The sequence below is a fragment of the Hylaeus volcanicus genome, chromosome 6, assembly GCF_026283585.1.
Source record: "Hylaeus volcanicus isolate JK05 chromosome 6, UHH_iyHylVolc1.0_haploid, whole genome shotgun sequence".
NCBI lineage: Eukaryota > Metazoa > Arthropoda > Insecta > Hymenoptera > Colletidae > Hylaeus > Hylaeus volcanicus.
This window is the reverse complement of record NC_071981.1, coordinates 1,898,079-1,917,857: the sequence shown is the minus strand read 5'-3', so window position 1 is coordinate 1,917,857 and position 19,779 is coordinate 1,898,079. Positions and strand designations below refer to the sequence as shown.

Genomic DNA, 19,779 nt, shown 5'->3' with positions numbered 1-19,779 from the left:
ACAGTTTAACCTTAAGGCACTTAGACTTCCCCAAACGATATGAAAATAAACTAGAAAGCTCGTCTAACCCTAAACTCGCTGAAAAGTATAATCTACCTGTCTATTCCCACCTAGGAACGTACTCGTGGAAATTGGCGCAAACAGTGACGCGAAGGCGTCGATTTCTTCGTTACGAGAGGGAAAACGGCGGGAAAGTATTGGCAGTGAAAGTAGCAAGTCTAGCGTTAATGAGCGGGGGTTCGCGGCGAGGCCGATTTTCCGCCTTCTATGTTTGAGCTTGCGCCGCGTGACTTCATTAAACGCACGGTGCGCGAGCATCGTCGAAAGATAAAACTCGGCGCAGAAGGTACGCATTATGCGGCGTGCAACGTGACATGGTATCGTACAAGCGCGGGGGCGTCCCTTAATGATGCAAAGACCGGATGGTGGCACAGCAATATTCTCTTTCGTCGCGTTCCTTTTTGGCCCCCGTCGTTGCAGCCGTACCTCTGACGCCGCATGGAAAATTCCAATAATCAGCAAACTCGCCTACGTGTGTACACTCACGACCGGAAATTCGTTAGACGGCCATTGTGCATGTTACTGGGCGCCAATTAGTATTATTTCTCGCCTCGCACGCCTCGCCATCACCCCCCACCACGTGTTATATTTATTTTTTACAGCACTGAAACGAGGCTTCGCGTTTCGTCCGCGATTGATTGCTTTTGTTCCTTCTTGTTTGTTAATTTCCCATCGGCTCGGTTTCGTTCTATTAATTCAACTTTTTCAATTATTCATTACCACCGATCTCTCGTTCTGGGCGTCGTTATTTTTGTTAATTGGAAAAGGGTTCCGCGTTTCCTAGTTCCGACTGTTCCCTTTGTTTGTCGAATCGATACGAACAAGGTTTTTTTTAATGTCACGATTCGTCAAAGTTTCGGAGAGAAGTGTTTTTATTTAAATTTGAATATAATTGAAAGGTTGGTAAAATTGATGTTGAATTCAAGAGTGGAAATATTGAAACAAAAATGTTCTACCGTTCTCCGTTAATGTTGTTACATTGGTGTTGTTGGGAGGTTAGCTTTGTTACGTTGGCAACGACATTTACATGAATCAGATTTATTGTCTTAATCATTGCTGTACCTCACTTTCCTCTTGCTTCACTTATTCCCTCCGAGTAACCCGCCGGTAATAACAACATTTGTCATTAATTACACGCATTAATTACTGCGCGAGACGGCATTAATCACTATGATTAATTGCGTGACGGTAATACCGTGCCACGCGCGTCGCACAGCCTCCACGCTCCGTTTTAATACTAAAAAATAGAGAGATCAGATCCCACCCTTGCGCAGAGATGAGGGTGGCCAATCTCTACCTCATGCATAAACATTTTCACAATGCTTCTCTATTCCATTCAAAATTTATAAATCTTTCTCTACGCGTGAAGATTGGCGTGGAGATTAGCGTGGAGATCTTAGGTATTGGCAGATGTTAATTGAAAGAAGAAAATTCTCGATACTTTCAAAGTAATTAAATGGCATCAATGATGCATAAATGGAAGACACCATTCCAAATTCCATGATTCTCTGTTGAACTGAGATATAAAGCAGAAGAGATGTACTGTTAGTACGCGAAAAGAATGAACCTGGCTTGCAGTATCTCTTACTTCTCATCTATAGGGGCCCGCTGGCTCTCTAGCTCGGGTACCTCGGGGTTGCTAACCCCGTACTGTAGCTAAAAACACGGCTACAGCCCCTGAGGACGACGACAGAAATTGTAACGAGTCCTAGCATTCAGTCTTATATTTTTCTATCTGCATTTTTGTTAATATAGTCGTTGAGTTGCTTGTTATTTGTCTATTTTCTTATTAGTTGTCTAATTATTTTCCCAATCACGGTTCCTATCATGGGTGCAATTGCCACCAGCCTGAGTTTGAATAATAAGCCAATTTCCAACAAACCCTTTGCACTCTGCGTCATCTCGTTGCAAAATGCGCGAACAGGAATCGCATTGCACAAAATAGTCTAACTTTGAAAACGTCTATAGACTGATTATAAATTCTTATACCATTCTTGAAGCGTTGACAAAACATAAATTCTTTCTGCTTGCAGTGGTGCTTTTGTTCTGCTAACAAAATTTTGCATAAAATAGTCCAACTTTGGAAACGTGCCTTTGAAACTGATTATAAATTCTTATAGCATTCTTAAAGCGTTGACAAAACATAAATTCTTTCCGCTTGCAGTGGTGTCACTAACAAAATTTTGCATAAAATAGTCCAACTTTGGAAACGTGCCTTTGAAACTGATTATAAATTCTTATAGCATTCTTAAAGCGTTGACAAAGCATAAATCCTTTCTGCCTGCAGTGACGTCACTAACAAAATTTGTTAGACACCTAAGTGCAAAGGGTTAACCTCAATTTTCCGATACACCTCAGGTTCACCTCAGGTCCATCGGAAAATCATGAAATTTCTTATAGTGGCTTCCCGCGTATAAAACGTCGTTGCCACTGGATCCTTAAGAAAATCGACCGTTGGGGGAGATATGGACGTAAAAGTTGGCCATATTTTGTTTTGCAACGCGGAGTTACGATAGGAGGCGGAAGCTGCGGTACCAAGTTTCGACCACGGGGAATATTTAGCTACGTTGCCAGTTTTCGGTTGAACGTACGAGCACCGCGCCTTGTAAGTCGGCGTTGGAACCCCTGTAAGCGGGTCCAATGACGTAGCACGTGTGACACAGAATTCCCTCGGACGCGGTGGTCTCTGATATCATGAGCCCGATCGGCTCGGTGTTCCAAAAAGTCGCTATCCCCGGATTTGAGAGCGGCTCATGCATAGAAAGCGGCGTCGTTTGTTCGTCGAGCGCATTAGCATTCGCGCGGTTCCTCGCTGAGAACCCCTGGCCCATTCCTGTGCAATTCAACGGCAGCTGCTTGGTATTGGAGACCAAACAGCTTCCGACGATAGCTGCTTCTCGCGATCATGCGCCAATATCGTAAATAAAGCCTTAAAATTCCCTTAACTAATATTGCCCTCCCGCCCGCAACTCCCTGGCTGCATCTCGACGACTCCCCTCCCTTCTCTCCTATATGCACTCGTCGCAGTTCTTTTAATTTGAAAACTTCCTTCGGGGAGAGAACAGCCCCGATATCGTAAATACGAAAGTTGAAAATACCTGGAAATTATTCCTGCACCCGACCGAACCGTCTTGTCCGACGAAATAAAAGACTCGCCGAGCGAGCCGGGAAGAGTAAGCCAGATATTCCGCACGAAGGAACACTGGCGCAAGGAAGACGCTAACCCGACCCGGCTCGGGTACTGGAAGAGGTAGGGATTCTCGAGGACGACTGCTCTTGGGTGAATCGAGAACAAGAGATGCCTAAGATATTGCACCGTGGACGCCAAACTTTCTCAGGAATTCAATTATTACGAGGATGATATTGCAATCTCTTCATCGCCAATTGCACATCCCTTCTGGAAGACACCCTCGGGGAGACAGAGATAAATAGAAGACGTCCTCAGAGACTCGAACGTCAAACGAAGAGAATCCTGTTGCGAGACACTCTAAATAAACCACGTCATTCAATAATTCTTATATTCGAGTTTAAATATTATCTTTCACACGTAGGTAAATAAACAGTTGCCTTTTACATTCGACAGGGGTTGGATGGCAGCGTTACACTGAATCCGTGGAATTTGGGGCCTACGAAAGTCAGTCGCGGATTATTATAGCTCCATGGCGCGAGCTAGATCTGCTTGGACGCAGATTAACCTCGCACAGCTGAGCCCGGAACCTGATCTCCAAGCTGACTCAGCCAATAACCATAAGATCGACAATTGGCATTGTACAGCGAATAACAATTATCTTAATTTCACCATTGTCTTCATATTTATACAAGATTTATACAAGATGGGAAAAAGTATGGGAACCCGTAGACATCTCGCGAGTTTAGTGATGAAACGAAAAAACAAAGGTCACGCCTTAGGTAATTTTTGATGAGGAATCCAATGGCGACCTTGAACCTCATTTTCAAGCTCATTTCAAGGTCAACTTATTTTCTTTTAACGGGAACCCCTATTTTTGATGCCTATTTCGATTTTGATAAACAGAAGAGCGGCTAATTTGAATGAAAGAAAGTATCCTTTCTTTACATATACGTATGTGTGTTAAATCTCAACCAGAGTCATTCCAATCCGAAATTGCTCCTCGTCGCATACTAAATACAAATAAGATGCCCTTTAACGCTTTAAACAAAGATAAGACTCCGAAAAAAGTCCTAATGCTTGGTATGTAACATCCCAGTTCGCCAAACCAGTGCTGGATCCCGAACATCGTCCCGAATTCATCTCTAGAGGTTGAAACATTTTGGTACGCGGCCAAACAAGCACCGCGTGCACCCTAAGACTGGAAATCTGAGGCTGAATAAATCTGAAGGTACATTTTGGGGGTAGGTACACGGCCAGGGATCGCGACAGGTGCCCCCGAAGTGGACGCTGGGAATCCCTTTGGAAATCCAGCTGGCCAAGTTGGACATACACAATTCAGGATTTTACGCGCGGCGGTAACAGGGTGGTCCGTGGTTCGTTGACGTTACACGCACCGCGGGGTGGCTGGAAAGGGGCGCATGTACAAATGTAGCGAAACCAGGGGGATGAAGACTGGGGCGCCGGCGAAATGCGGGCAAATAGGGAAAGAAGAGCGCGGACTGGATGAAGGGAGGCTGACAGAGAACCGAGCCAGCGACAAAACGACCAGCAAAGGGGTGGGAGCAAGGGGGTGGGAGCACCGGGGGACGCGTGGGTGGAACAAGGACGCGAGCCACGAGATTCTAAAATAAATCTATTGGATTTCGAATTTGAATACGCGACGCGACCGTGGCGAATTCTGTATTACAAATAGAACGTAGAAATATAGCTGCTCTAAGCACGTCGTGAGAGCTGCACTCAGAGGGATGTACAGGGTGTCACTGAAACTACCGTCATGACAGAGAACACTAGAAAAATAAATAATTCTTTTTGTAAAGCTGAGACTGACATTCGAATGCGTGTCACAGTGTACAAAAATGAGAGGTGCATCCACGAGCACGATGACTAGTGATCTACTCTAAAAATATTGCGATCCAACTTCGGAGTATACTCAGAATTCGATTCTTCGAGACAATTTAAGACGACAAACTCGATTTCTTTTATCTTTGACCCAAGCAGACTTCCAAGAGCCTTACTCGTTCGAACTCTGGGAAAGAAGGAACAAAGACTCCGGGTCTGGGGATGAACTCCTTCGAGGTAATATAATTAAACCGAAAAGACTGACCAATGGAAAACTGGGATAGTGGTAGAGTATGTGACGAGACGAGGGCGAAGGATGGAAGAGGTTCGGGGTACAGTGGCCGTAACGTATGCAATTGGGGCGAACAGCGTGCAGGGTGGCGGTCTGTTGGTTGATTATGCGTGGTGGTGAATGGCGAGGAGTCGAGGCAACCGTGCACAGAGGCGAGCAATGCCATCGACGTACGCAGATGCTATGCATGTCAGGTATTATATGGTATTTAGCGTGCGTCTGCTGTTCCACGCACCAGCGTTGCTTAACATTCCGCAGCTGGAATTGCGTCGTAACACGTGTCCAGATGATAACCCCGATTCCCTAGCACAAGATTCCACGCTGCGTCGAACCCACTTGGCTCTTAACAGAGTCTCCCCCCTAAAACGTTCGAACCTCGTAATTTCCGCCACTTTTTCTCGCTAACGCTGTCTCGAACTAGGCCACCGAATACGGTTCGATATACGCCCTCAAAATCTACTCGCACAGAAGTGCTTCTTCTGTGCGTATATTTCCACCGATACGCCCCGGACGTATCCAACTTTTCAGCGTGGAAATAATCTCGAAACTTCACCGTTGCTCCCGCGTTCGCGCAAAAACGCTGGAAAATTGCTTTACGGATGACTGTTACAGAAATTCTGGGGATAATTGGGGACACCCGAGGACGCGTATAAATAAATGAAAAACGTTGTTTAAAAAATGTAGCTCGGGATCGTTTGAACTACTTGAAAATATCGCGAGTGCGTTTCTCTGATTGTGTTCCTTAACTGTCGCGGAGTAAGAACGGTATCGCGACAGTTATCGAAGACTGGCCATATCTTCGCTGTTTATTAAAATACAAAAATATTTTTTAACCATCGTAATTACTGTTCGAAGGGATGAACACGAAATTGTTCTCGAAGTCACGTTTGACGAGATTTTAGGACCATAAGCATTTCTTTTATGCACAAGTGTTCCACTAAAAACGTAAATTTTCTTTAAGATGGACATGTAACAGCATGTACATATAAACTGTAGTATCATATTTATTTTTTGCTGGGGGAAAACCGAGCGACAGGTTACGCGACGCATCGGGAAATAATGAAACGTTATAGTCGCGCGATTATTGAATGCAAACACGTAACAAATTTGCTCTTTAATTGCCTGGTAGTCACGTGTCAGGCTAGCGTGGCAATTTGTATCCGTTCTATCGGCGTCATCGGCTTCCTTTTATGACCGAATGTAAATGGCTGCAGGTGCGACTATTGATCGAAACTTATCGCACGTGGTAATTTCGTGGCCAGGCTTGGTCAAAATTTATTCGCGATTCCTGGCTACGTGACAGACGGGATTTTCGTTTCTACTCGGTTCCGAGGCCTCGATAGCGGACGATTCTATACACGGGGTCTCTCAAGTTACGGGGATCGTAAACGACCAGTGCGACGTGTAAATGGTACGTTACCTTCTGGTAATCGGTGGCCATTAGGAGATACTTCCGGTCTGCGGAGACTTGGTAGTCGAAGCTCGAATACACTATCTGGAACAGAGAAAGAGTTGGTTAATTGCTTTTCCCGTTGTTTATGTCGAGGATCGATCCAACAACGGTCATTTCTTTTCCAATTTCATATCGAAGCTTACACCGGAACCTGTCGCTATCGAGAGCTCGCACCGCAGGGGTGGAAATCACTTTTGGAATTTAAATGTCCTTATCGAGAACCATGAACGAACAAAAATGCGTTCGCGGTTTACGAAATATTCTTCTACGAGAAATATTGAATGCACTCACCGAAGCAAAAGTGTTGAGGACCAAGCGCTTCTTCGACGTGACATTATAGATCAGGATATATCCGGTTTCGTCGCTAAAGAGTATCTCGTTTCCTGGAACAGAGAGATGACATATATTTTTCTACGAGTCCTGGAAAAATAGGCGCCTAGGAATTACTTTGTAAAGAAGACTTTGGGACAACATGGAACTGACTCGAGTGACGGGTTTCTAATAAGCGACGCTTGACAGCAAACCTACCAAGCTGGCCATTTTGACTCGTGAAATTTAAACTTCTTATTATGATATCATTTATATTTTTAGTTTGAGTCAAGATATTTTAAGTCTTCCAAGTTGTCTAATTTCTATTACAATGGATACGATTACATGAAGTCTCTAATTAATAAAGTCTTTGTAATTACAAAGACGCAGTTGAATGAAATTCGAACTTCTCGTAACCACCCAATTATTATAATGATATCATTTAGAACTCTAGTTTGAGTAAAAATATTTAAAGCCTTCCAACTCCTCTAATTTCCATTACTTAAGAATACATAATGTCTCTAATTACAAAGACGCAGTTGAATGGAATTCGAACTTCTTATAATCACCCTATTATGATATCATTTAGAACTCTAGTTTGAGTAATAATATTTGAAGCCTTCCAAGTCGTCTAATTTCTATTACATAAGAATACATAGAATCTCTAATTGCAAAAATGCATAAGCATGCATTGACCTCGGTAGCTTCAGTATTACGCTGTCTATAAAAAGAAAATTTTAATAACAATCTTGGTATCTTTAATACCATCCGTACAAGAAAAGTTTGGAGTGGCCTGTGTACGCTAAATATTTTCAAGGGGTGCTTTAGATGTACACTAGGTTGTCAAATTAGGTTAAGTCTTAATATAACAACAGTCCTGCCCTGCAACCGCCACTTCTCCGAAATTGCGCGAGACATTACGTCGTAGAAGTGGCCAGGAGTGGAGTTGCCGGTTTAGGTCTGGATTATCCAGTAATCGACGAATGAAACAATATCGCGGATATGAGGTAATTTTGAGGAACACGAGCAAGCCCGGTGATTAACATGACGATTCCATTGGCTCGAGGAAGCGTTATTGCCGGAAACGATGTTTATAACTCACGATGGAACCGAGGTTGCCTCGCCACCTCTGGACGAGGCCCACTTCTCAAAGTTTGGTTAGCCTTAGAAACACCCCGGCACGCCGAGATTCCACCTGTTATGACAAGTTTCGCCGCCCCGAACCAAGAAGAGGTCGCAACTTGCTTAGACCGACTTAATGCCCGCCTTCAGCCGCACCATCAATCCCGATCTATCCCTATTAATCCCTCCAATCCGAACTTCCACCTCTAATTAACCGGCATTGACGAAGTTTCGCAACGGAATCAAACCGCCGGTAATCCTCCTTCCACCATTAACTACGTCTGTTCCCAATTAGTCCAAATTAACAAGGTTCCAACGTGGCCCATAACCCACGGCCAAAGCGCACCTGGTAACCGATATCCGGTTTTCGAGGCCGATATCCCAGCGAGCAAACACCGCTTCTTTCCGCGTTCTCTCCGCGCGATCGCCCGCGGATATTTTTCCGAATGCTTCCTTGTCGCGTTATTGCTCGATGCGACGTGACGTGAACTATGACGCGTCGCCCGAATCACGGGGGCTTTTAATATCCGGTTCGACCTCCGAGATAGCCGGACAATGGCAATTCACGCAATGGCCGGGACCGATGACGACCGTTTGAAACCATAGAACCCGGACGGGCATTTGTTCCGGTCAGGGATAGAGGGGAGGGCCAGATACGACATGACAAACCAGCTTTCATTAGATCTGACACCTTTGGATTCCTGTGGTAGGCTGGCGTGAGGCTAGGAGGTGGCGGAGTTTATAGTTGTCAAAGGGAGGTGAAATTTGAGAGTCTGTAGGGAGACATTTTTAACACGTTGGCTGTGAACTCGTGGAGATTGTTATAAAGGTACAATTATGTCTAGAGGATATTGAAGATTAGATAAGTTAATATTTGACGTAGTATGGAATTTTGTAATGTCGGGAAATTCACGAATCCTGTACAGATTTATTTTTGTTATTGTTTCATCTTTGGAATTAATTTTTGTAGTTCCTTAACGAAAGGTCCTGTCACCTGGAAGGCTGAGGAGACGGTGTAGGGCAAAATTGGACACTGTTTTGTTGAGTATAATAGGAATCATAAGTTTAAATCCAGGTGATTTTCATCCGGTGTGCTTGGAATCTAGGTGTTTTACATTCAGTGTCCTCCATATCCAGATGCTTAACATCCAGTGTCTTTACAATCTAGGTGCTTTAAATCCAGGTGCTATACATCCTCCAGATCAAGGTACTTTAGTCCTCCACAAATCTTGGTGCTTTAAAAACAGTGTTTTTAAAATCTAGGTCCTTTACATCCAATGTCCTCCACTTCCAGGTGCTATACATCCAGTGTCTTTCAAATCTAGATGCTATACATCCAATGTCTTTCAAATCTGGATGCTATACATCCAGTGTCTTCCAAATCTAAGTGCTATACATCCAGTGTCTTTCAAATCTAGATGCTATACATCCAGTGTCTTCCAAATCTAAGTGCTACACATCCAGTGTCTTCCAAATCTAAGTGCTTTACATCCAGTGTCTTCCAAATTAAAGTGCTTTACATCCAGTGTCCTCCGCGCCATCTAAATCTCCACTCGAGTATTACTTTTAAAAACACCACCACCGAATTTAGACATTGCCCACGGCGTGTCTAGGTCGTCCAAGAGCTTATCAAGCGTTCCAGCGATCCACATCCAGCCTGACGAATGAGTCCGAGTCATGCGATTCAAATATCCGATCCCTTAACAAGTGTTAGCATAGCGCAGTCTTCGAGGGTCAAACGAGTCCGTGACTCTCAATCCAGGCGTCCAATTATTTCGATCGAGATACCACCATGGACGAACGCCAAAAAGATAATACCTGTGGCCGCTGGCTGCTTTTCCATACAAGAGGCCATCGTTTCATCCCCCCGACGTCTCCTAGGGTCATCAACTGTACACCACCCTCGATTTTAACGAACCCTCCTCCCCCGTATCCGTGCTCAGCATAATAGCGGAATAGCTCAAAAAACGCTGACATACCGATAGCCGTGTTGGTCTCTAATTTGCGTCATCGCATCGCTTGCACATACCGCTCTCAACCCCTTCGACGAATGCACTCTCTTCCCTCACCCCCTCACTCCCTCTATTCCCTATCGTTCTGCCAGCGTCGCGTATTAATCGAGTTCGTACGTGTTTTATAAGTGGCGAGCCACGTAGGCGCTAGGCACGCGAATAATTACACTCGACGAAGCCTTTCTCTTCGCATAATTTCTCTGTAAATGAAATCGACCATCAGCGCCGAACCGACAGAATTGTTTCGCGAATCCTGGAAAAATGAGAAAACCGCGCCTTTTCGAATCGACCCTGTTCGACAGAAATTAATTAACGAGCACGTTGATGAGCACGGAAAATTCAGCCATACGCGCGGAAAACCCTGGCGCTTTTTAACGGAGAAACGTTCGAACGGGATTATTTTCCGGCCGCTGACGCGAATCCGCGCTAGTACCTGAAAATCAAAAATTCCATTACCATACAATTAACGTTACTTTCGCGGAAAGTACGCTTTATTTCCATGTACCGCGACCGCGATGGGAATACTCGTGAATCCGTAGATATGAAACTGTTATTGATTTCGTGACGGCTGGTGCTTGGCAGTTTTGTATTCGCCGGAATAAAATCGTGTTTATTTTCTAACGCATCGGGGGATACACTTAAATTCGTCAAGGATTCGATTAATTTTCCATAACCCGTGCGAGAAATTCTCTGTTTTGCGAAACGATCGCGAGGAGAAAAATAAAAGTGGATCCGACACACAAAGGAATAATAATAATTAATAATTATTTCCACCGCGAACCGTTTCTGCATCGCGTTTTATTTCACATATTTTTACTGGAGACGCGCGACGTTCGTTCGCGAGATAATTACAAGTACCGTTGTGAAATTAACGTTAATTAGCGAAATATGTAATCTATAAATTACACAAAGGGCGTTCCGCGTCGATTTCAATGCATCGTTGAATTTTGTGCCCGACGATGCGCGAGTTAATGTGATTTTAAACAAACGTTTAACACGCCCTTCGATGCATCGCGTAATGCGTCGATAAATCTCGTAACTCGAAATAGAGCTTACCGCGCAAGAAGTGAGCGAAAGGGGAGGACCAAAGTCCGGCTTATGGGGCAGAGTGTTTAAAGTGAATGATGCCGTTTAGAAAGAGTAACGGTCTTGCAGTCGTTGCTGCGTGTGCATGCTTTTATAAGAAACTCGCAACGACGTGTTGTAAACTGAAGAAAACGCTTAGCGTACTGCTGCTGGCAGCGATCTTTGGAACGAGGAAACGTCGGACCTCCGAGAAGTAGCGGTAAAAGATGAACGTAAACTCTCGAGGACTTATTTCGAGTGGGTAATCCATTGCTCGGTGTTAGACGCAGTAATTTTTCGAATGTTCAGGGTGGCCTCTCTGGGAACTCAGGAGCTCTGACAGTGGTGGTTGAGGAGTAATTTCGAAAGTAGCAGGTCGAAACGTGAAGGTAGCGCTAGATTCGAGGCTCAAAAGATGGAGATTCAAGAGGTTCTAATGGTATATGTTTGGAGGTTTTGTTTTTAAAATTTCAGAGCTTTAGAACTCAAATGATTTAATTTTATAAGCTGGAAATGTGGAAATTTTGTAAGGCTTTCAAAAGGTCTAGCTTCAAAGGGTCGAAAAAAGCTCGGAGCTCTATGCTTCGAGGTTCCATTTTAAAAATTTCAGAGCCTTAGAACTCAAGTCCTCTACTTTTATAAACTAGAAATGTAGAAACCTTGTGGAATGTAAAGCTCTCAAAAGGTCTATCATCAAGAATTCGAAAAACCTCAGAGCTCTATGCTTAGAGCTTCTATTTCCCAACTTTTAGAGTACCTACTATTGAATAATCACTATTGAGCCTGCACATTACGGTACTGAGATCTCGAAAGCTCCATTGGCTCAATATCAAAGACCCTAATATAGAGCAATCACTGTCTGTGTCATCAAAAAGCTCCAATCTTCGAACTCGTAAACCTATAATCTCTCAAAGACCGAAAAGCTCCCCGTCCACGAAAAAATCGAATCAATCGCGACGAGATCACCTATGCTGGAAATTTATTCACCCCGAATCTTTCCAGAATTAATCCGTATATTCGTGACACGCAGGTCTTCTGGCGTGACGCGATCGAGAGATGAATACATAAATATCGAGCGTATAGATTTTACTGGTACGGTGTAAAGAGTGTGCCCATTATTTCCAGGCTATGAGCCGGATTCAGGGGGGCCAACACTTCGCGATTGTAGCACGCTCGTGGGACGTTTTCCCATAGAGGGTCACTATTCGTCGTCCAGATGTCCGTAATGGCGAGGAACAGCACGTCATTTGAAACGAGCGAGCCAACATTCCGCTGGGTTGTACGGGGATATCATCGTTATCTCTCGGTAACAGGTCCCGCAGGGCGGATGTCTCCTGTGTTCCCAGCCTCGTTGTGTCGCTAACACTTTTTATCCGCCGGTGTTTGTCGCTCCATCGTTACCGTCCTAACATGCTCCGTCTTTTTGTCCTGCTACCATCGCTCTTCCTACGAGCGTCCCGTCAAGTATTCGGTGGTCCTCGTTTGCGGCCACCCTCCCGCGGATGATGATATACTGGCAACGGTCGGCTGGATACAAGGGACTTCCATTTGTAGAAAACGAGCTCCCGTCCCGGGGATAGGTTACCCTAGGCATCTACAGGCAAATACAATTATGGCCGCGCGGGCGTCTGCGGCGGATATGGGCCGGGATCCGATGGTGGATGGTTTATGTTTCCCAGGAATGAGGCGGTTTCTAATAAGGTGTCGGGGTTGATTGGGTGTGTAGGTAGATCGATTCGAGTGTTTCGGAGTTTGGGGTTTGGCGATGATTGGTCAGAGTCGATGCAAGCTTTGATCCCCTGTGACTTTGGCTGTGAGAGAATTGGAAGTCTGAGTAGGAGAGATTTGGAGGCTTCGGAAGTGGGAGTCATTGAGAAGTTGAGGTGTGGAACGGTTGAAAGATGGAACTTTGAAGCATCGAAAGTCGAAACTTTGATCTACTGAAAGTTGGAGCTTTGAATCATTGAAAACCAAAGTTTCGAGATATTGAGTGTCGGTGATTTGAACCATTGAAAGCTAAGGCTTTGAGCCATTGAAGATTGGAAATTTAAGGCCTTGGAAAATCAAAGCTGTGAGTCTGAATGTGTGTTTGAAGCCTTGAAATCTAAAGCTTTGAGTCACTGAAAGTTGGAGCTTTAAGGCCTTGAAAGTTAAAGCTATGAACCATTAAAAGTTGAAACTTTAATGCCTTGAAATCTAAGGATTTGAGCCACTGAAAGTTGGAGCTTTAAGGCCTTGAAAGTCAAAGCTTTGAGCCATTAAAAGTTGAAACTTTAATGCCTTGAAATCTAAGGATTTGAGCCACTGAAAGTTGGAGCTTTAAGGCCTTGAAAGTTAAAGCTTTGAGCCATTAAAAGTTGAAACTTTAATGCCTTGAAATCTAAGGATTTGAGCCACTGAAAGTTGGAGCTTTAAGGCCTTGAAAGTCAAAGCTTTAAGCCATTAAAAATTACAGATTTAAAGCCTTAAAATCTAAAGCTTTGAGCAATTGAAAGTTGAAACTTTGAGTCACTGAAAGTTGGAGTTTATTTTCCATCGAAACGTAAAACTGTTTTTGAACACAGAGCTTCGGTATCTTAAAACATCAGAGTCTTTCATGGTTCTACCAGAATAGCGTTTTATGGCGGCAAAAAATAGCAACACGATGAAAGTATAACTATCAGGGGGCGATGTTTCATTCTGTCCAGACGAGTATAATGAAATTACTATCGAAGCGCGGTTCCGAGACCGTCCCTTGAAACTCGGCCGGCCAATTACGACGCTTATGGAGGGCCACTTTATCATCGCGAAGATTATAAAGGATTTTAAGGCATCCGTGGCTCAACGGGCGATAACAATTTTTATCGGACCGTAACTGCCGGAACGCGAAATTCCCAGCTCCAACTAACCGCTAAATCATCTTAATCTTTAATATCTCAGATACCGCGGAAAGCGTTTAAGGAATCCGTTCTCGGCCAATAAAAAGGTCCTCTCGAGTCTAATCTCGTTGAAACCCCGATACCTTTAACGATCCTTTTAAATCAAACCGATTGTTCCAACGAGCCAACCGCTCCTGGAATTCGGAATTTCGTTTGGCAAATGGACGATAAATGCTAATTGCGGTCCCATCGCTAAAAAAGAATATTTATTGACCATAATCTTTAATTACTGTTAGAATATCTTAATTTTAAGGAATTATTCTTTTCTTCTATTCCTTATTTATCTTTGTTCATTTTTTTTTCCTTTTTTAATAGTGTATTACCTTGAACGGACTGATTGAAAATTGTAATCGTCAATCATTCAACAGTACGCCGAACAAAATAATCACATTTGAAACTCGATCCGCGAAACCCTTTCGATGAAAAAAAAAACTGGCCTACTTGTTTTTCGTCGGTAACATTTACTGAACCAGGAAACAAAACGCGTACGTTGTACGGGAAAAAAATATAACAGGAAAAATATTGCAAACATAAATTCGACCGGACGAATAATTTTGTGAGCTGTACAAATATTATGCTATTATGTTGTCACATTGCATATATGGTTCGGCAAGTCCGATAAATGAAGCAGAAAAAAACGAGTGCATGTTGAAAAATTCGCCTGCATTTTTCGTATTAATGGAAGCATCGAATAATTATTCCTCGTCAAATTAATATTCGTCAAAAATCACGTGATATTCCATTGCAGACCGCAAGATGGATTTTATATTTGGAAATAAACTCGAATCATTTTCGGGTGCATTATACAGGATATTCTACTACACGAGCGATCAATTAATTGGTGGTCCGCGGTTGATCGTGTCACATATTCCAGCGTGTATTGTTAATTCCATTTTCTAAGCTCAAGTTACACGACAAATCGAAACAATATACGTTCGAATCGTACGATCATAATTACCACTGATTATAATACCTCGTTAGAGACAATGTGACATCGTGAAAAGTGTTTTACAAAATTAACAAAGATTGTGAAATTCGGATGATTGAAAGCCAAAGCTTTGAGAAATTAAAAGTTGGAGCTTTTAAAGGTTGAGAAAGTAAAAGTTGGAGCTTTTAAAGGTTTGAGAAAGCAAAAGTTGGAGCTTTTAAAGGTTTGAGAAATTAAAAGTTGGAGCTTTTAAAGCTTTCAAACTCAGAACTTCCAAGACCATTGAAAATAAAAATTGTAAAATCATCAATTACAGAGCTTTAAAGCCTCAAACCATTAGTGTCTTTTATCCCTCACATGCCTTTACCATCACCGCTTTTTATGGTGACCAAAAATATTGCATATTTTTTTTCACCAATTCTTTAACTCTCACGCATTCGAAAAAATATACATATTCTTGTATATTTCCCTCTGGAAAATTTCCGCATGATATCCTTTGTCGCTCACGTTGTCAGTAGCAAAAAAAAAATCGGAATATATAGGTTGCCGTCTTCGAGCAGATTGACGATCCAACGAACGTTAAAAAAAAGAATCACCTGTGTCACTTTACGGGAAAATCCACCGACCACGGTTTTCGTCGATTTCCTAAAATCCATTTGCGACGCGGTGCACCCCGAGGACACGATTATGTATAACTCCGTAGGAATAACGGGCGAATCGAAACGGTCGTCTATTGTTCTCCAACGATATTAAACACTCTGCTTGATCATTGAAACGGCTCGACGACGGCAAACTCGTATTATTTCGTCATTAATTGAGCTTATATATTCGAACGTTTCTTCCCTTCAAAGAAGACCAATCAGGTGAGCCCTTTTGCTCGTTGGCGAATTAAACGAAGCTATTTTATTACGCATTCGATCCCATCGATAAAGGGACTTTCAATTAACAAGACTTCATTACGATTCTCATCGTCGCACCTATGACCATCCCGCGCAAGTTCTCTCGGTGCCTTTTTCCACCTGACGAGCGAGCCATCGATTTTTCGAAATGGCAATAATGAGACGGGGCGGGAGTATTTCAATTTCCTGAAATTAATTTACACTCCTGTCGTTTCCATTAAAATAAAACAAAGACGAAGCTCTTCTATTTTACGCGCCAATATATGGTTCTTTAAAAATATCGTACGGAATAGATTGTCACACGAAATTTAATTAGATTCAGTCCAATAAGGAAACTAACGAGTACGCTGGCTCGCAGTGCATAATAAACATAATGTAATTCGCCGCAGAAAAATTACCACCTCGTATATATGCAAAAGTAACCGTCGTGGGTCACAAAGGTCTGACCAACGACGGCTGGATCCCCTGACGACTGACTAATTCGGATACGAACCCCTGGCAGTCTATGCCGCATAAATATTAGGTATTACTACTGAATTCTAACTCCGCGCGGGGTATTCTTCACGCGCTGTCAGATAAACAAAATTGTTGGATAAACGAATAAAGAAGGGTATGGTAATAATGTTTTGACAATTTCAAAGGAGGAAAGAATAGTGCAGAGGTTCAGTCGAGAAGCAAAGCAGTATTGTATTTCAGATTCTGAAGTATACCCTTTGAGTGGATACACTAAATTAGGCTATCTAGGTCCAAATGCAGGTATCAATTTAATTTTTGTCGAAAGTCTACAAGCTTAATAATAATCAAGGCAGGCGTTGATTGGTCCGGATGATGGACTCTAGATAGGATTTAAGTTCGACCACCATGTGCTAGCTCTCTAGGACTTTTAGCCAGGGCTTTCGTTCGTCATCCTTTGGCATCAACTGACACGGGATTTATCCTTTGAGGGTATTGTTGCATTAACATTAATTCGCGAGCTTTTAGGGGCAAAGCCAATTCTGGGATATTGCAGCGTATCTCTCTTTTCAGCGATCCCCGCTTTAGAGTTGTCAAGAAGATTTGCTTAATTTTCGATTCTGTCTGGGGTTCCTCCCTGCAATCCGTGAACGTATTCAGCCACAAGGTAGGGCTTAAACATTTTTATATGAAGGATTCGATGTGATGTATTGTCGTTGGTGGAAGTTTCAAGTGAAGAACCACGATCAACGGTGCCACATCAAGAATCCTAAAATAATAAAAAATACATCAAGTTTTTCCCAACCTAAGACCCCTTCGATCTCAAGGTAGCCTTTAAGACTTTATCTACCGGGCTATTTAGAAACAGTCTTTAATTCAAAGAAAGAATTTTCTACAGTAGCATATGCCAATCTAGGCTGACAATAATTCCTTCATTGAAAGCCATGTCTGTTCCCAAAAACTGAGCACTGTAAATAGACAATCATCAACACAGTAAATAAATTCGAATAACTGAATACTGGAATTAAAAAGCCTATAAATAGGCTCCAGGTAAATAAAGTGTTAAAAGCTCTTTCCAACCAGCGATTCTTATTTTTCGAGCCTATCAGCCTCACGCGTTCACAGATCGTCCTTAACGAACTCCGCGAGAGAGGGAAAGCGAACGCGTTCACGCCGACTAATCTTCCAGCTAGCGCGACAAACGCGAAGAAGCGTTCTCGCCTGCTCTCCTAATCATCCCCAATTGAATCGACGACGAAGTCGTTACCCAAGTCGAGGGTACCTGAGCAACTTTTCCAGACGACGATCGAGCCTGTTCCGCTTCGCTTCTGGATACGCGACAAAACCTATTCGAGAGGCGAACGCCCGCGCGCCAGAAGCGACGAAACAGACTCGAGCCGAATTCAATAACACTGGAACGACTGTACAGGGGCGAGGGAGGCGGGGTGTACAGAAAAATCATAGGGAGGCAAGTTCGTCGAACGGCGTTGAAAGTGAAATCATCGGATGGGGGGAGAGTCTTCGGGCGGTGTCGTTAATTAAGACGCGATAGAAAGATAGAAGTGGGAACGAGGGGCGCGAGAAAAAAAACTGATCCAGAGGCGTGGCAGGGGGGAGGGGGAGACAGAAGTTTTCCAGGTGGTAATTGGTAACCTGGAGCATGGGTTCTTTCAGAGCCGTCGGCGCGAAAAGTCCCGAAGAAACTCGAACAAAACTGTATCATTCCAGCAAGAGCGCGCATAATGGCCGTTGATTAAATCCGCGTCTGCCGGGACACCCACTCTCGGATTAAAATAGCGTGAAGCTTTTCTCTTTCTCGTCCTCCCGCCCTTCTCTCCCCTTCTAGGTCTTGCCTCTACCATCCGATCGCTGAAAACTTTTCAAGCTCCCCTCCCCGATCCCACCTTCCTGTTTCGCTTTTCCGCGTTTGGCCAACGAAACCCCTAATTCCTCGCTTTGGGTTGTTCTCGGCTCCCCCGACTACCGATTCGCGTCCTTCTTTTTCTTTCTTTTTGTTTTCTTTTTTTATTCGTGCGCGCGCACTTATCGCCCGCCATTATGACCGGTCCCCGGGCAAGAAAGCGTCGCATCCGGGAGCTCGACCGACGAAACTTGGACCCTCGTTGGAGACCAGCCACGAAAGGGCTGAAGAACTTAACGAGGTTCACACCGAACGGCCAACAAATCAGAAACGCTACGTGCGACGCGAATCGCCTGGGAATGTTTTGCCAGCCTCGCGGCCAACCTCGCCCTTTCGACGTTCCCGCGACTGGATGCTCGACTTTGCTTTGGTTTCAGGATCCAGGGAATTGGTGGATTCCATCGTTGGTTTACTGGGTTAGGTCCTTGGTACTGGGTTGGTTCTCGGATAGATCTGAGTTAGGGGTAGTTGATATGGTATTGTTGGTTAAAGTTCTTCAGTGGAAGGTAAATCTAACATGTGTAAGCTAGCAGACCTCTTTCTTTTTCTCGACTCGAGCCAAATGTAAACACAAAATTAGTCCTAGATAGCCTAATCTAGTGTGTTACGCCCTAGCTTCGATTCACTAGAATCGAACTTTACACGTACAAATTAATTTCTCACTTCTGCTTCACGTCTCTCACTATGAACACGCGTCTGAGCGGGATTGACTAACTGCGTCGAGTTCTTTATGTTACCCTTTTGTTTTATTTTGTATGTATCCGGAAAATACTTACTTGAATTGATTGGTACTCCTAAATAAGTAATGAGCGTATCGCGGGTCGCTTATTGGGATGCCGGTGAAAGACGACAACACCACGGTGTAGTTTATCGGAGTCAGTTTCCAGGTGATGACCGGTATCCTATTCTTGAGTCCTTCCGGTCTTGTTGTTGAAGCGAATATCCCGAGCGGGTAGCGCCCTGCTATCGCGGGTTCACTGAACTCGCGGATCAACTTACGGAGTTGATTTTTACGTCCCGCACGACGGATTCTTTTGGGCATTTATATAAATGGAAATAGAGCGGTGACCCTCTCTTACTTCCGTTTATGGATGTTTTCTCCTTTGGACGGGTCAAGCGGTTGCCCTCTCTAACCACCTCGTCCAGAGTAAAAGGAAAAAGGGAAATTGGTGTAACGAGGAAAGAGATCGAACTCTAAACTGTTATACAAAATAACTGCGTTTATTACAGTCTTTGCACGACTATTATGATTGACGAATCCAATGATTTACGCGGAAAATTCGTGACTCGCTCTTAGCTGGGTCAAATTCTTATATTATTTTGGAGATATCGCAATTTCAAGTAAGAATGTACTCTTGCACTTTGCTTGGTAGCTGCA

The 19,779-nt window shown here is 43.7% G+C and overlaps 1 protein-coding gene across 4 annotated transcripts in view; it reads right to left on the bottom strand.

The window, feature by feature from the left end:
* LOC128877935 (venom dipeptidyl peptidase 4) overlaps nt 1-19,779 on the bottom strand; it is a 242,597-nt gene that overhangs the window by 158,444 nt on the left and 64,374 nt on the right. For all 4 annotated transcript variants that reach the window (XM_054125620.1, XM_054125622.1, XM_054125619.1 and 1 more), the window contains 2 exons: nt 7,066-7,157; nt 6,742-6,816 (listed from right to left, as the gene is read on the bottom strand). In XM_054125620.1, coding sequence (XP_053981595.1) covers nt 6,742-6,816; nt 7,066-7,157 — 167 coding nt within the window. The remainder of the gene's footprint in view (nt 1-6,741; nt 6,817-7,065; nt 7,158-19,779) is intronic.